General features: G+C 38.4%; 1 protein-coding gene across 1 annotated transcript; it reads right to left on the bottom strand.

Annotated features, from left to right (window-relative positions):
* Window positions 1-1663: 1663 nt before the first annotated feature.
* LOC143862013 (transcription termination factor) lies at window positions 1664-13997 on the bottom strand. The gene is made up of 2 exons (XM_077373006.1): window positions 13708-13997; window positions 1664-1924 (listed from the first exon to the last, which is right to left on the bottom strand). Exons 1-2 carry the CDS (start codon window positions 13849-13851, stop codon window positions 1769-1771), a joined length of 300 nt encoding a protein of 99 aa, XP_077229121.1. The 5' UTR covers window positions 13852-13997; the 3' UTR covers window positions 1664-1768.
* Between the last annotated feature and the right edge of the window lie 4713 nt (window positions 13998-18710).

Here is an 18710-nt window from a genome sequence, read left to right on the forward strand (position 1 = left end):
AACTTCAATTACTCGATGAGACGTAACCAAACATTAGATAACAAGTACAATAATAGCTCCAAAACTAATTAATAACAAAGAAATAACCCTATGATACTGTAAAACAGAATGTAGTCCATATGAAATGATACATCTTTCCAAACACCATACGTGCCTACAAGAGGGAAAAATAGCAAGCACTAGCCTATTCACCACCCTTTCGGGTATCTAGAAGAAAATAATGTCAAAAGACAAATCAATAGAAAGAAAAATGAGAAAATAAAATACATATGATTCGCAGTTAGTTGGGAACCAAAGAAATAGCATTGCAGATATGATCCACATAACTGAATGATAGCATCTGGTTGTAGACCCTTTATTTTTCCTGTTCAGTATCAAGCACTCTTATCCAGTACATGGGTGACACTGACAGGTATGTGTCATGGTTCAGATATCTTAGTGGGTGCACCCCATTATAAATGGACCATACCCAAAAATCACATTGATTGGGTGTTCCGAGGACCGCCAATAAATGGTTAGAAAAATATTCAAAAAATGGTCCACATGCAATAATTAAAACTTCCAACATTTGAATATTTAGAATTGCAGAACCAGTTAGGATTTTGGGTTATGGCCCATCCATAATAGAGGTCACCAGGTTAACAATACACATTCAATGCATGTGTCACACATGTACCAGATTATACAAGTAAACATCAAACAGAGAGAGAGAGAGAGAGAGAGAGAGAGAGAGAGAGAGAGAGAGGTGTTTTAATATGAATACTTATATATAACAAAATCTGAAGGGTTTTTAATCCAAAGTTCCATTAGACACATGACAACACCTAAGAACCAAATCAAGGACTTGAGAAGTGGCGGTTGGCAAATTGTGGTGGTAAACTTAAACCTAGACAGAAGCCCAAGATAGGCTTCATCATCTTGAGATCACTTTGAGGTCACAATGACTTCTACATATTAAGTATCATATCATCTTTTTTTAATGCAGTATTTTTTCAGTACTTTTTTGCAATATATGTCTATGTTGTGTCCACATTATCTTACATAATATAAGCTCTTTCATGACATCATGAACATTGGGCATTGTGAAAAAGTTCCACCTATAATTGAATTTTGAATACCGCAAAACAAATTTCTCATAAACAGTCGACAATATAATTTCATGTTTACTAACAATTCGAAGATGGAAAATGATATCTCCACTCCATGTTTTGATAATGGCACTCACTACTTTTCTAATTGTAATGGTGTTTAACAGCTAATTAAGTGTAAAAACTAGCTTCTCTTTTAGTATTTAAAAGGCTGTCAACAGGTTATTACAGTTCCCCAAAAGCTCTCACAAGCCCATTAAATACTAAAAGACAAGCAAGGATAGCGTGGATATCAAAACATTGAAGTGCTGATATCATTTCCCAAAATAAAATATAAAGGATGCCTTTTGTTGAAACTTTGAAACCACAAAAATTCAATATCTTCAATCGTTAACTCTAGCAAGTTGAAATTGATAATCCAGTACATATTGGTAAGTAGGTAACTTTAGTCAGAACTGCTGTACTATTGACAGCAAGTTTGCAGAAAGAAAGAAAATAAGATTGATTGTGGATGGATGCATAATTCTTCAATCAGATTAGCAAAAAAGGAAATAAAAGCACAAAATTCAAGCATGGAAAGTATAATAGAAAATCAATTCATAGACTTAGATGAGTTAAATCCAAGTATACAACCCTTTACGAACAAAATGTGCAAACAAGTTCGATGTTTTGAGGAATAATCAACCAGTTTCCTGCTCAAATTCTTCACCATCTGACTCCTCCACATGGTCAGCATCATCATCATCTGCATCGGGATCGAAGTCTTCTTTATCATTATCAAGAATTGTTTTCCCAATCACAACCAGGTTACTATTTGTCTTTCTGATTTCATTCCACTGCAAAAAAGATGATCATCAGGTATAAGGTATCCACTGAACCATAGGAAACAGATGCCACACATCACTTAGAATACAGTGATATATCAGGAAAGTTGAAAAGCTCCTGTCACACATTAGGCTATAAACATCTTGAATAGTGATATTGGAGTGTGACTTGTGAAATGCCTCCCAAATAATAGCAGGAAGTCACAGACCCACAAGTTTTTATAAACTCTACTAATTTCATTGATCATGTCCTTCAAATATACTGATAGCCAGGTTGGACAGTAGAAAGAGGTGCAAAGAGGGAAAAAGAAAGTGTTCACCTACTGAAAATGATGCTTTTGGACATTGTAACATGACACGCTTAGTTGAATATCAGAACAACTTGTTTACAAAATTTCTTGCTTTTACTCAAGGAATTTTTTTTATTTTTTTTTATTTTTTTGGGGCGGGGGTATTAGAGGTATATCAGACACCTCGAAATCCAGAAGGATCACCAATGTTCCCAAGACACCTAGAAAAAATCCCAATATTAGCAAATAATAGTTAAAAATCAATTGAAGTGATAAAAAAGCATAAATAAATTTTATTAGGATATATTCCATTTTTGACATATAGGCAAGTCTCGACTAGCTGATAACCTCTTGAATTCTATAAGCTATTGATTTATGTGTAACTTTCCATATTTTCATTGCATTAATTTTAAATATTAAGGGGCCGTTTGGATACGCGGATTTTAGAATCTTCGATTTCCTCAAAATTCAGGATGGGGGACGAGCTATATCACTAAGGATCGACCATCACCTAAGGACTCCTCCTATGACATCTGGAGCCAAGAGGATGCCCTTCTTCAATCACTTTTATGCTAGAGTATGGAGCCCAAGATAGCTAGTCATATGTTATTCCTGGATACATCGAGAGATGTCTAGTTACGTACAGAGACACTCTATTCAGGCACAAACAATCTCACGTGGATCTGTGATGTCTACTCCGCGCTCCTCAATCTGAAGCGGGGCAAGCAATCTGTTTTCGAGTACTACTCTGAGTTTGTTAGCTTATGTGACAGTGTTGCATGGATTCGGATTCGCGTGTCGGGATCCGACACAGATTCGAGGTGTCGGATTCGGCAAACCCCCAAAAGTAGGATTCGGATTCTGCAATTTTTAAATAAAATAAATTTTTCAAAATTTAAATTATAAATATATATATATATATATATATATATATATATATATGTGTGTGTGTGTGTCTATGCATATATATTCATGAAAATTTTGAGGGTAGAGGGTTGAGGCGAGTTTTGTATTAAGAGAGTTGGAGGAAGGGGGTCGATGTTCGAGGTTGAGGCGCTAGGGTTTTTATTAAAAGTGTAAGGGTTGAGCTTTCATATAAAAAAAGTTAAGAAAATACATTTAAATGGAAAATATACAGGAATCGCATTTCAAAAGAGATAAGGATGAATCAGATTCGCTCGAAGAAAACGGGATTCATGCGGGACACGGCTACGACAAGAATCCGGGTGTGTCCCACGTGAATCCATGTCCGATTCGGATGCGGAGACGTATCGACACGGATTCAACATTGGGGGGCAAAGAATCCATGCAACACAGTTATGTGAGCAGCTGGATTCCCATCAGCAAAACAAAAAAGTGAGTTACGTGTTGTTCAGTTTATGGATGGACTAGGTCAAGAGTTCTTGCCCATTCACAAGCAGATAGTGGGTCTTGGCAACCTACCGCCCCTTAATGAGGTTTTCTCCCGTGTTCAACGCGCCATGTCAGTTGATGTTCTCGGTGACTCTTTTGTTGAGCGGTCTGTTCTAACTGCTCATTCAGGTTACAGGCGCGGTGCACATTGTGGTCGTGGAGGTGGCCGCAGTGGTTATGGTTGCACTTATGGTCGCGAGAGGGAGGGCGCGATGCTGGCGGCCATGGATGCACTTCCCTATAAAAAAAAAGAATTCATTGACCTTATCGAACTAACCTCTCATTGATGTATTCTTTCATCGAGATCCTGTTATTGCACGCACTGTGGTATGGAGGGTCACACTACCAACTTCTGTTATGACTTGCACCCGGAGTTACAGGCCCCTCAAGCTGCACATTACGTTTCTAGGACCGCCACAGAGCTCCACTGATGTTCCTTCTTCGCATGATTCTTCTTATACACTAGTTGTTTCCCGCACTGAGTATGAGGCTCTGCTACGCCTACAGGACAAAGGGAAACAGGCCACTGCCAGCCTGCCAAAGGAAGGTAGCCATCCATCCTACTCCCTCAGTCATTCGGGTTTATGGCTCATTGATTCTGGAGCCTCTCACATATGACTGGTAACAGTAGATTTCTTACTTCGTTTCAGTCTTCCGCTTCTTCTGCTGATGCATCTGTCACTTTAGCAAATGGGACGATGTGTTCTATATCTGGTGTAGGGGACCCATCTCTCAGCCCTGACATGTCCCACAGTTCAGTTATGTTTTATGTGTACCTAATTTCTCATGTAATTTACTATATGTTACTCAGCTTGCTAATTCTCTTAGATGTTCTGTAACATTCTTTCCCTCTTACTGTACTTTTCAGGATCTAGTGACTGGGAGGAGGGTCGGTTGGGATTATGAGGTGTACGGGCTCTACTATTTTGATCATGTCTCTCCTTACACTACCTTATGTACTGCGATTGATTTTATGTGGCACTGTCACTTGGGCCACCCTCCTACTATTCGATTGCGGCACTCATCTATTATGTTTAGTCCATTTAGGCTTTTTTTCCTGTGAGTCGTGTTAGTATGGAAAACAACATTGTGTTTCCTTTCCATCTTGTTTTGTCAATCGTGTCTCTAGTCCAGTTTGAGCTTGTTCACTCTGATGTTTAGGGTCCCAGTAGAACTCCATCTGTTTGCGGTTATCGATATTTCATTGTATTTGTGGACGATTATTCAAGAATGTCATGGCTATATGAAATGAAACATTGTTATCAAGTATTAAATATTTTTCGTTCCTTTTATGTTGAGGTCTCAAATCAGTATTCTTGTTCTATTAAATGTTTGTGCACTGACAATGCACGTTAATACTTTTCTGTATCTAACAGCAATTTTTGTCAAGGGTATTAGTCACCATTCATCTTGCGTCCATACCTCTCAGTAGAATGGCGGTTGCTGAGAGAACTTAGGTACCTTGTTGACATGGCACGTACGCTTCTATTTCATATGGGTGTTCCCAAGACATATTGGGTTGATGCTATCATTATATCCTCTCTTTTTTTGGCAAATCGCGTTCCTTCCTCGATTCTTAACAATCGGTCGCCTTTCTCAGTTTTACATGCTTCAGAAAACCCTTTTCCGCTAGGATTACTAATCGTTGAAATTTATATTTAATTTAATAGTTTTGAATGAAAAATAGATCATTACTGAATTTATTCTTATTTTTGACGTTTTTATATTTTTAAATATTTTTCTCATTTATATGTATAATTCTGAAAAATCTTACGATTTACAATCCGATTTACGATTCGAACTCTGTTACGTTTTACGATTTGATTCCGATTTTCAGAACCTTGGTAAATACCCAATTTACAGAAAACAAGCTGAACACCGTTAGGAAGGGTAACCAACTGCCAAGTGTGATTTGATTGAAGGCCACTCATCTCTGCAACCATTGCTGATTTTCAACCAGGATGTGCTAATGCCTCTACAACAGAACAAGAAATATTAATGGGGTAATCGGCCAGACGAGTCCTAGATAATTACGCCAGACGTCATCGCAAATATCGATTACATGGGGTAATCGGCCAGACGAGCATTATAAGAATGGATGGAATTATGTGAATTCATTCCAATACCATTACACATGCTAGCTAACGACCATCGAAGGGTCTTACTTGTATTTGCATGTGACAAGTTCATCATATTCCATTGGCCCCTCTGTGGTCGTCAGCTCGCCCCATTGTTTGGTAGTCATTTCCGATTACTAAAGCACAAATTATATTCATCATACAATAAATCACTAAACAAAGCAAAAACTATATTCACCATACAATAAATCAATGTATAATTTTTCACAATAGTAAACAAAGCACATACTCAATTCTATAATAATCATTATACAAAGAAATGCCAACAATAAATAGAGCATATTGAAATGATTCCCATATTGAAATCACAATAAAAAATCAAAAGACGAAATTGTAAAAATCGTAAAAAGAAACGTAAAAATCGTAAAAATCACTCGAATCATACTTGAATCATACGATTTTTATGAAAAACGATTCTTCCTTCAGATTTGAATCATTCAACCCACGATTCGATTTGAATCGTACCATTTGAATCGTAAAGTGTACGATTTTAACAACATTGGTATTTACAGTCAAATACTCACCTGATGGGACAGTGGAACAGCTCAACACACAGTTAGTTGCTAACGGTTACACTCAGACCGATCGCATTGATTACACAGATACAGTCTCCACCTGTAGCCAAAGTTCCATCAATCATGGTTTTAATCTCTCTTATAGTCAACATGTCCTAGCCACTATTTTAGTTGGATGTCAAAATGCCTTCTTGTATGGTGATCTGCCAAGAAGAGGGGTACATGGAGCAACCTCCTGGGTATGTTGCTCAAGGGGAGTTGAGGCATGATGAGCACATTTATGTGTGAATTTTAGGTAGTTAGGCATGCATATTTTTTATATTCAGAGCGGTACTACTTAGGTATTTTCCTTGTTTTTTATTTTTCAAGTTATTTTCGGGAAATCCATGGAAAATGTGCTGAGGTGAAATTACAAGGAAAATCCAAGCTTGGAAAGTCCTTGGGTGAATTGATTAAGTGTGAAATGCAACCAATGGCCGAGAACAAGTGAGGATGTGATCTCATCCGAAAATCAAATGGGCGATCCAATTGACCGGATGTGAAGAGTGCAAGCTTTGGATCGAAATCGATATCAACACATTCTTACCTCTTGTGAAATTTTCGCAAATCTACGGACTACAAGGGAGATAAAGGGCTGATTTGGATGATCACACCTATGGACCATCAAGATCATCAAGCGAAGTTAATATGAAGGGCACAATCCTATGTTCACTCTAGCCCATCGATTGAATGGTTCAAATCAGCCACAAAAATGGTTTAGTGGTGCAAATTAAATTACAAGTGGACCATAAAATGGATGGCTTAGATTGCTCCGTGAAGACAAAAGCATTGAAGAAGGCAAATATAGTTGTTTTGTGTGCAATACAAAGGAATGGTAGATTAGCCATTTGCGAAAGTATATGGCATGGTGGCAATTAGTTGAAAAAATGGGGATAACTTGGTCTTTTCACAAAGCATTCAAGAGAAAAAAAAGGGAAAAGACCCAAAGATTTAGCATTCTCTCTCCCTTAAAACGATTTTTTTTTCTCTACCCTATTTTATCTCCTAACCGACCCTCTCTCTCTCCTCCTCTTGCTATTTTCTCTCACCCCTAGTTCGTCTCCCCCCTTTTGCCCAATAATTGGATGGTTTGGATCATTCCATAGCAAATCTCACCCAACACAAAAAAATCAATTTGAATTGTTTTGGCTTAATTCAAAGAGAGGCAAAGTTGAATCCGATTGGCCCATATTGCATTCCCTACTTCGATGGGTGGTGTTTCCCTAAATTTTAGCCAAATTTCCACTCTTTTATAGGATACAAAGTGAAATCCCATTGGCCAAAATCCCTCTCATTTAAGTAGTCGCCCAACCCCTTTATAAGCCTTGTTATTTTTTTGGACTTCCCTTCCCAATCAATGGCTAAGATCATATAAGAAACCCTTTCCATACCCTATTATCAATGGCCAAGATTACCCTTTGGAAATTATTTTGGGTACAACTATTTATTATGAAGCAATTCAGATGGATCGTTGGTAAGTGACTCAACCAAATACAACCTGAGAGTGGAATTCAACAAATCAGCAGAAACCATAGGATGATCTCAACTGTCAATCTGTTGGGCAATCTCATTCCCCCCCACCTAAAAAAATAGCCGTCCAACCTAGTTTCTAGCTTGAACAAAATCGGAAAAAAAATTCCCTCCTCTTATTTAGCCGCCCAACTCCTACTTTGTAGGAGTAAAAACAATTTTGATATTTCCACTCTCCTATTTTGTAGCACCCTACCTATTTTGTAGGGCCTTGAATTCGTAATTGTGTGGTGAGGATTTAATCTGGTGGGCTTTGAGTTTACCTCTTAGTTGGCTGACTTTCCAACTCTAAGAGAGAATCAAAAAAATCGAATTTTCAAAGAACGGGGTGGTCGGCCAAATTTTTGAGAAAAGAAGTTGGATTTTAAGAGGGATACGAAGATATAAAAGAGGGTTCGGTGGAATTTTGAGAGGACTCTCCCTCTTCCCCCTTGCAATTGGATTTCTTTTCCTTGCTTTGGTGGAGTTTTCAACACAATTTCAAAAAAAAATAAAAAAAATTTAACAAATTCAAGAAGGCTCAAGCATCAATCAAGGATCATTCAAGGAGTAAAGAAGGAGGATCAAAGCTTTTATTAGTCTCTTGATGTACTTTGAATTTTCGGAATTTTAAGGGGAAGCAATTCTACTCTTTTGTTTGTTTTATTTCTTCTTAGTTGTTAATTGAATATTAAGATGATTTATTTTTATTATTTGTGTTTTGAATCAATAATGAGTAGCTAAATTTTTAATCTTAGGGTTTAGATAAAGCCTTAAGGGTAGATTAAATTTGTTAGTTTGTGTGATCTAACGGTCTAGATTTAAGTTTGTGAATAAAATTTTAAATATACAAGGGGATGTAAATTCGAATTATAGCTCATATATGCCATTGATTATGTTTTGTATATGTGATCGTTGATGAGAATTTATAGTCTTGTATAGATATTGAAAATTGTTTGTGTACTTGATCAACTCATGGGAAATCTCATCCGTTGATCGGATTTTCCATTGATCGGATTAATCATCTATACAAGTCAATCTAATTCAAGATTGTGATAGAAGCGAATCCATATATACAAACTAATAATTTTTATCTAACCTATGGCGGATTCTAACCCTAAGACTTTTTATTTGAATTTTAGGCAACATTCTAATACTTTTACAACTTTGTACCTAGATAGTTCTTTAAGTTTTTCATTAAATTAAATAATTATTGTGTTAGATTAGTGACTAAATTAGTGGTTAAAATTCTCAATCAAATCAGTCCTTTAATTTATTTTATTTAAAAAAATTTAGTAATTCAAAAATTGTTAGACTAGTAAATTGACCTTAATTTAATCATCTAGATTAGATAATCAGTGGATAATTATAATAATATTTGGATAATTGTTCACTTTGCCTAAGTTAAGAGGTTTAATAGCACTTCCTTGAGTTCGACCCGTTTCTGCACACGATCCGTGCACTTGTGGTTAATAACATCACAAACAAGGCTAAAAGAGGTGCATAGAAATCTTAGTGAGTACAATCCACGCATCTAGGCGGATTGGAAACCCTTTAAATTTGAAGTTTAAGCCTTCTAATAAGTCAACTATTTGATTGGCAGTGCATCTAGACATATTTCCAGCCTGAGCTATGATACCAAATTTGACGCAGGATAATCAAAAGAAAGACTAATACTTCATTCCGACTAGGGGTGTAAATGGATATTCGAAAATTCGATTACCGTCCGATCCGAATCCGTTTAAAGCGAATATTATCCGGATCCGTTTCAAGCAGATATTATCCGAATCCGTTTATGAGATATCCGGCTCTTAGCGGATGCGAATCTGGTAAATGGTATATCCGATCCGTTTAACATCCGAATCTAAGAAGTAAATCCTTTTTATTTATTATTAATAATATCATTAATATTTAATTTTAGTAACGACACACTATCTTTTGTTTTTAAAAGAAAAGTGAATTTTCTTTTTAGAAAAAAAACAAAAACAAAAAGTGTTTTGGGTAGGAAATGAAGTAATCTCTCATTTTAAGGGCATTCTTGGAGTTTGACATGGCTTCTTTATGAAGCAACAAATGTGGGTTGTAGGATGAAAGAGACAAATGGATGATGGTGCTTGAAAGAAGATGTCACAGTTTCTAGAGAATTCTAAAGCAAAAATGTCATCTAGGTCATTGATGGTAAATGGATGGCTCAGATCAATTTTTCAACTTAGGGTTATGTAAAAACTCAAAATGCAATTAAAAGAGGGGACTTCTAAGGTTTGCAAGGAGAAGCAAGAGAGAGGAGAAAGGAGAAAGATGAGACACCATCTTCGGCATTCCTTGGTGCCTCCAACCCCACCAAAATCCATTGTCGCCCCTCTCCACCTTCTCACAACCACCTCCATCACCGCCAGACACCTCCATCTCTGACCCAATCCCCATCTCCTTCCCCATTTCTCTTCATCTTCCACAATCAGCACTCCCACTACCCCTATTCAAAATAGCCCAAACCAATTCCATCATATACACACAAAAAAGAAAGAAAAAACCCAAAGACCACTACCAACACCATCATCCATCCCCAATGCCTCTCTCTCTCTCTCTATCTGCCTTTGTTTTAAAATGAAGAAGAGGATCTCATATATTTTAGGGTTTGAGAGTTGATTTTGTGAAGAGAAGGTAGAGGTCTGGTTTTAGGGTTTCAAAAATTCATTTGAGGAGTAAGAAGAAGAAAGATAGAGTGCTTCAATAAAATGTTCGAATTTACCGGATAAACGGATACGGATAATATCCGAATTCGAACAATATCCGGCGGATACGAATTTGGTAATAGATATTAAATATCCGTCTAATTCGAATCCGAATCCGAATTTGGATAATGTATATTGTAATCGAATTCGGATATAGCCATATCCGATTCGAATTCGATCCGTTTACACTCCTAATTCCGACTAATACTTTTGATGTAGGATGGATCGAAGGTTTTAAATCTCAGTTTCGGTTTCGGTACGAAATTTCGGACGAAATCTTGTAAAAATTTCATCGAAATTACCGAAATTTCGGTGGAATTTCAAAAATTTCCAAAACGTTTCACCGAAATTTTACCGAAACGAAACGTTTCGGCGAAGTTTGGTACTTTTCCGACTCACTGTGAATTTCGTTTCGTTTTCCATCGAAACCGAAATATTTCGGCCGAAACGAAACGTTTCGGCCGAAATTTAAAACCATGGATGGATCTATGGAAGGAATGTTAGAGGTGAAGAAAATGATAGATAAAAATTAGGATTTTGGATCTTAAAATATATTCTTAAATTGAAAAAATATTTCTACTAAGTTTAGGGTAAGTTTAGAAGGGTGCAAATGTATGCCGAGAAGGTGTAGACGCGTGCAGGGTGCAAACCAGTGTTTCAAAATGTGGATGTGCAAACCAGTAATATCCAGGCTCCATCCTGTGAAAATGACAAGTAGGGTCGTTGATCTAGACTCAAGATATGACGAGACAATTAGATCAACTCATGCATCTAACGAATAAATACTTATTTAAAGAATCAAGGATGCCCTGGTCTCTGACAAGTAACATAGATTCATCCTTGCTTCTTACGAATTCGAAAGAACGCCCATTATCCGGAACCAAGGAGGCTTGCTACTGTGATTGACCAATCCTGACCGAATTAAGGAGACTGTACATAGCTGCCTCTATCCTAACCAAATTAAGGAGGCTGTACATAGCTGCATCTATCCTATGTACTTTTCCCACATCTATTGCAGTTCCAAAGCAACTGTGGACCAGTGTTTAAAAACACGGATTTGACGCGGAACACGGCCAAGAAAAATCATTGTCGACTCGATGTGGACATGGCCAAGAACGTGGTTGACACGGTTAACAAGGTAATAACTTGGGAGAGTCAAAGGAGTTTATTGACTTTGTAGGGCAAAACGCGGAACACGGATGTGGTGCAACGCGGAACGCTGCTGAGGTAAAAAGGAGTCGACTCAGGCGAGTTCCTTGCCAAGTCAGGGAGTTTTTAAACACTGCTGTGGACACCCTTGCCAAAACGATTGTATCTCGATCCTCGATTTGTGTGGGGCAATCTCTGTCCCCTGTTCAGCCTTTCATTCTTTAATAAAGCTTCTTGGTACCATTTCAGAAAAGAAAAAAAATAAAGAAATACTAATTATAAATTTTCTACGAGAAAATGAACAATTCATAGGTTTCTTGGTAAAAAGAGACCAAGTTCTTGTTCCTTAAGACAAACTCAACAGTCACTTCCCTCCCTCTAGTGGTTCAACCTCAATGAGTTCACCTACCTCTGGCATATTATAGTTGGACAACATTAAAGGAGTCATTTGCTCAACAATTTCAGCCGAAGAAGGCAGTCTAGGGAAGAACTCCAACTAACGTAAAGAGATCAAACAGTCAAACAGTATCTAAACAAATGTTAAATCTTCGAGATCAGTCCCCTGGCATTGAACATCTTGTTACTGTAAAAAACAAAGTTTGGATTTCTACTTTATCCCACATAGATGAACAGATGCATAAATCAAAGGATAGCAAAAGGGTGAGGGACCAACACCTTCCGTCTAATCTGAAATTTCACACAAAGGGGCCTTTTCAATAGCTTAGGAATTTATGATGATTTTACCGTCCAAAAAAAATGATTTTATGATGATTTAAGTTGATGTTTACGAGTTCACCTTAGATGGGATTCCAAATGAGAATGGAGAGAAGAAATGGCAAGGCTAGTTCTGGGGTTTATTTCTATTTCTGTTTGAGTAGTCTTTTTATGTCATCTAGGCAAGCTAATTGGATTCACTTTAAGGTCATGAAAACAGCCTACACTGTAGAATAAGAAAGTTTAGTTAGCTCAAGATTGCAGTTTAAGATTAGAAGCATATTTAAGGGTTCTAAAAGTGCAATTTTGAGAATTCAACTATCTGCTTTTATAGTTTTATGCTTTGATGCTGGCTTTTACAGAAAAAAAAAAAAAAAAAAAAAAAAAAAAAAAAACTACATTCATCCTCTTCAATAGCATTTTGTCTAAATTTTTGGCGGTATTTCAATTAGAATGAGTGGTTTTGTTTGAGATTTCTATTAATTTAGGTGTAGCAGCAAGTTATGGCTTCTGGGAATTGCTTCTGGTACCACCACTACAACATAATAGAGGTTGTGGAAGTGGCAAAGCATGGTTCAGACGAAAAGCAATTATCTAAACCTCCATGCGAAGCTACACCTAGACAATTTTCTAGATTGATCTTAAAACTTGTCCATTTGGGAGATAAATGAAAGATCTGAAGGCATGTCAGATCCTAATTGAACAGAATTTCACTTCAATTTGGTGGCAAATGATACAAGAATCACGAAAAAGACAAGGCCAAGTTTAAATTTGAAAGAAGCCTGAGGGAACACACCAAACTCAACTCCACTCAACTCAACTCAACAAAGCCTTTGTCCCAAACTAGTTGGGTTTGGCTAAATGCATCCTTTAAAAAAATTTCATGAAGATTTTCTATAGGATTCATTTCATAGAAGAGTGGCAAATTCTACGGCCGGCTGCCAACCTTACGCTAACCGTCCTCCTTTATCCTGGCTTGGGACAGACTGTGAAAAACACAGGCGGGGGAAAAAAAATTCAAGTTGTTCATACCTATAGGTATAAACATGAAAGGGCTTCCTTCCGAATTAGGCATTCCTCGTATCATGCTTCCTCACTTAACAATCTTGCAAGATTAGATTAAGAAAAAATATTTTACAAAGAGGATCATTAAGATGGTAAAAGAAACCCTAGATCACGTGCCCATGAATGCGCCAACCATTTCGAGTGTAATGACCCTAGAAGTACTAAAAGTGAAGCGAAAAGGAGGTGGGAGATAATGTTATGTGTACAGATAGAGATGGGTGAAATGAGTACCTTATCTTCGAGATCAGACTCCTCCATGACGAGAAGAAGGTCGTCGTTCTGAGAGAGAGGTGGCCATTGAGAAGGGAGAAGAACTGACGAAGGGATTAGGGTTGGGGAAGGGAACTGAGGCATAAAAGCCGGGAACTGAAGCATCTCTCTCTGAGCTGCCTCCTCGTCTCTTAGCAAAATCTTCTCTCAAGCGGAAACGCGAAGGGCAAGAATGCTTTTGCGCAGTTACTATTTTGATTTTGATTTTGATTTTCAAATTGGAAAGAGTCTGATATTTACACTCCGTTGTTGTAAATCTGAGAAAGGGTGACATTTAAACTCCTTTGTTGTGATAACGGCACTCCTTACTTTACTAAAACTTTTGGAAAATGTTGAATTCCCCTTCTTGGATAAATCCCCCCGGTTGTGACCACAACAAGTACACGGCGGGTTTAAATGTCGGAGTACCACTAGCAGTTGTTTTCAAGATTGTGCAGTCGTTACTATTGTGAAACTAAGCTTCGTAGAGCGCTTAGTGTCGACGAGGACGCCGACTTTACAAGGTGGGGGAGTATCATGGGGAAATAGTTGAGGGCAACCCAATCTTCGCAGTGCGCTTTGTGTCACGGGATGCAGTTTGTATTTTGGGCCATCAATGTCTAGTGAATTCTTCAAGGGTAGTCACTAATAGAACTTTTGCAAACTGGTATTTAATTGTAAGAATTAACTCACTGAAACTTGTTTAAAAGGCTATTAAATCCTATGTATAAATGATATCTGAGATCTATGTAACATGTAACCTAAGATAATCTAATGTAAAGTAAGACCTAAGTTATTTTATTTATTTATTCGACCTAACGATTTGTTTGAGTTATTTTTGCCGTTCACATTTTATATTCATGGGGGTGTAGACACCCAATTTTGTCAAGGCAGTATTAATGATAGGTGACGCAAGGAAGAACCTTATGACGAGTTCCAGAGCACTAGTTATGTTTCTCTCAGTCTTTCTTTAGGGTACCAAACGATTTCTGAAAGTCGTTATAAACCACTGAAAGCCTGTTTCCACACAGCAAACACCTTTTTTAGGCAAACCAAAAGCCTGTCCACACAGCACCTGCCTTTTACGGCATAAACCGGTAAGCCTGTCTACACACGGCATTCACAATCGGTAGGTTAACTTTGGGTCTGTAATTCTCTTTTCACACCTAAACAACACCCTGTCTCCCGAAAGCACCCGATATCTGGTTCATTGGAAAGCCCTGAACACAAGGAATCCAACGGACCTGACCGCGTGCGAATCGGAGTCCTATCGGAAGAGATATGGACGATCGAAGCTATCGATAAGAGACGAAACCACCGTCACCAGAAGCCTGTTTCAACAAGGCAAATGCCCTTTTCAGTAAACTCAAAGCCTGTCTACACAGCACCCGCTATTTACGGCATAAACCGGTAAGCCCGTTTGCACACGGCATTCCCAATCGGTACGTTAACTTTGGGTCTGAAACTCTCTTTTCGCACCCAAATGACACCCTGTCTCTCGAAAACACCCGATATATGATTCATTGGAAAGCCCTGAACACTAGGAATCTAACGGACCTAACCGTGTGCGAATCGGAGTCCAATCGAAAGATATATGGACGATCGAAGTTATCGATAAGAGACGAAAACACTACAAAACAAAACGGAGAAGAGACGAACTATCGCGAGAACCAGGGACCACATCATCCACCTTTATGGGGATGATGTCATCCCAGAATTCGTCCCAGATGAATTCAATTCGTCTAGGACGAATTCTGGTCGGTTCCAAATATATTTTACCCCGGGGGTAAAGGTTGTTTTTTACACCTTAACTTTCTCTCTTTCTTCCTCTCTTCCCTTTGGTAATATACAGCCTCTTTCGGTGTAATTCCTCCCCTTTTGAGTGAAATTCAAACCCCGAACCCCTGCAGAAAATCAGAAAGAAACCCTAGTTAGTTTGCTTTAGAAGAGATAAAGTAAAGAAATACTAGGTAGCTCTTTTCGGACATCGGTACTCTGCCGAATTTTCGAAGGTTCAGAGCGTCTTTTCTTTTTTACGCCGTTGTTCTGCCGAATTTCGCAAAACTACGAGCTACTTTTCAATAGTAGCGTCGTTGTGCTGCCGAAATCTCAACAAACTCAGAGGCAATTCGGCCATAGAATGTCGTTACTTCAGAAGCCCCATTCCAACAAGCGCAGTTACGCTGCCCAACTCTCCAGTGGTGAGATGAAGCCCTAACAATGTAAATAACAGAAATATGTCATTAATTTACTTTCCAGTTATATATTTACAAAACGAGTATGGGTGGGTTTCATCATTATTTGATGTCAAGCCCCTCTACCTGCTACTTTACTACTTTCTACAATTTACTTTCCTGTTGTGTATTTACAAAACTTGCAGGGTGGGTTTCATCATAAGACCTCCGCCTCATCTAGCCCCCAGATTTTTCTTGTTAAGCCCCTCTACATGCCTTTTACTAATTCCAGCAATTTACAGCTTTCTGCACAGTAAGGTACGAGGTTGAGGTGTCAAAGAGACTTGTTCCTTACGGCCGAGCGCTTGAAACATTATTCCCTCCGACTTGCTTTTACTTTCTGCACTTTACTGCTTTATGAAAGTAAGATATGTGGTGGTGAGTATACTTTCTGCAATTTACAGCTTTCTGCACATGTAAGGTATGAGGTTGAGATGTCAAAGAGACTTGTTCCGCTACGGCCGAGTGCTCGAGACAAAAATCCCTCCAACTTACTACTTACTTTCTACACTTTACTGCTTTACAAAAGTAAGGTATGTGGTGGTGAATAAGTTCTTCGGTCCACGTCAAACTTATATATACCCCGCTATCTTTCTTTTGTTTTACATTTTGTACATTCATTTTTCATTTGATTTAAGTTAACCTAATCGTGAGTAGTTGCGATATCTGGATCTTCCGTAAACAACTTATGATATCGATTAGGTTAATTATCTCTTATTTTTTATTTTTTCTGTAAATTCATTTCATTTACATTCGGAATTAAGCATAATCTAACAAGGGAAATAAAATCAAGTAATTTTATTCTAAATCCTTTCAAAATGCCAATCTAAGTTAAGAGACCGGATTAATCCGGGCAAGAAGGGTGCCTAACACCTTCCCCAATTATAACCATGACCCTTATCTAGATATCTGTAAGGACCATGCCTTAAAAACAGAGCAAATATAAGGTTCACAGGCCCAGAGCAAAAGAACCCCTTTGGTTGCTGTTCTTCTAATGGAATTTGAGCCTTGTTGCTCATTCCTTTAGAAGAACAGATACGGGTCCTAGAGCCTCATCTAGGTGGCAACTTTGAGTTTCTCTAACTTGTGAAGTTAGGACTACGGTCCCAAGTTCGCAAGTAGCGCAGATCAAATAACACCCCCTAAAATTCGATTGTGGTGATCCCCTGTCGTCCTACGCAAACACGGGAAAAAATTGGATCCCACAGACTAGCGACTCTGCTGGGGATATAGTATCTTTAAACATGATAATCCCTCCCTCTCAAGCAGAGCCCGTTATAAAAAAATTAAAAGGTTGTAGCTCTATATAACTAAATTGGCATTTTTTAAAATTATAAAATCAACTAATTCGATTTTTCTCCTTTCTTAGGGTTATCCTTAACCCGATGTAGCTTTCGGGGGTATTCGGAAGTTGTGAACATTTCGCAAGTTGCGAACACTCCTGACGAGCAAAATAAAACAAGTGTTAGACTTACTTTCCAGTACATATACTCTTGCAAATACTTCTACAAGGATTGCTAAGAGCCAATGCTCAAAATTGCCGCCGAAAATTGCCGCCAATTGTGTGAAAACGCCCCGGGAGGCACCTAGGCTACCCCTTTTTTTTTATTTTCACACACATACACCATGGGAGTTCATCGCCCACTTGCATACCTATTTACCCGGCAGTAAGTAGCCCTTGGAACAGATTCGGTACCACTTGGGATTTCATCACCCGAAGTGCAGCTGGTCTCGCCTCCATTTGCGGTGAAAGCACCACCTCTTTGCACATTGCCCTTGTGGTGGCGTTAAAACAATGTTGTATTAACTTTCTGTTACGTTCGGGCACACTGAACAAGGAATTGCTTATGCACATTGGCAAGAGGGACCTTTAAGCCTTTCATCCCCTGCATAGCCCAGCATATTACGCACTTAGATGTTACCATATCTTGTCTAAGGACATGTTGAGCTTAGAGTTAGGTAAGCCTACCAGTTACTCTCGAGAGATGTAAGCATCATCCAAAATAGGGATACAATATACCTCTAGCCCACTGCGGGCATGTCGAGCAGGTCTAGAAAGGTGTCCCCGGGTTGCCTTAATTCTTGCTAGGGATGTCATTACCCTAGCCCGATGCGCAAACGGTCGCAATTCAACTTACCCAAAATTAGAGGTTATGTCTAACCTATAATTCTGTCTAAAGTCATGGTTGCAAACCCATATAATCAAAATTTCTTGGATAAACAACCATTGTACCCTGGAAGAATGTTCGTCTTACGGTTAATGTGCTTAACCAAAAGACGCCCTGATTCTGGTCCTATCTCGCAAAATTTTGCAAACCGATCAATCATTCTTTTTTAGCCAGACCATCTTGGTCTCAGCCTTGTCAGGCTCTACTATATTTTTCGCACTTCAATCCATCCTAACTATCGTTATAGTCAAGATGGCGAAGCCCTGTCCAAATAAATTCACCTCCAAACTCGTCCTAGCCACTACGTCAAGTTCCCCCTTTCTAAAGGATATTTCTCCACACAAGGATAAACCTTCTGTTAAAGTTTGTGGAAGTAAAACTCTGCCCTGCTCAACCCATCTTCTAGTACGAAGATAATCCCCGTCCTGACCATTTGTTATGGTCACAATACCTGAGCTCTGCTCAAAATTCCAATCCGTCTTCCTGCAAAGTTAAGACCCATTTCCAAACCACTTTTGGTTTGTTGGCGGCGAAGCTCTGCCCAATTCAACCCATCTTCTCATAAACGAAGATAATCCCTGTC

The sequence above is a fragment of the Tasmannia lanceolata genome, unplaced genomic scaffold (assembly GCF_043159265.1).
Source record: "Tasmannia lanceolata isolate RefF3 unplaced genomic scaffold, GAP_Taslan_0.1 ptg000037l, whole genome shotgun sequence".
Lineage (NCBI taxonomy): Eukaryota > Viridiplantae > Streptophyta > Magnoliopsida > Canellales > Winteraceae > Tasmannia > Tasmannia lanceolata.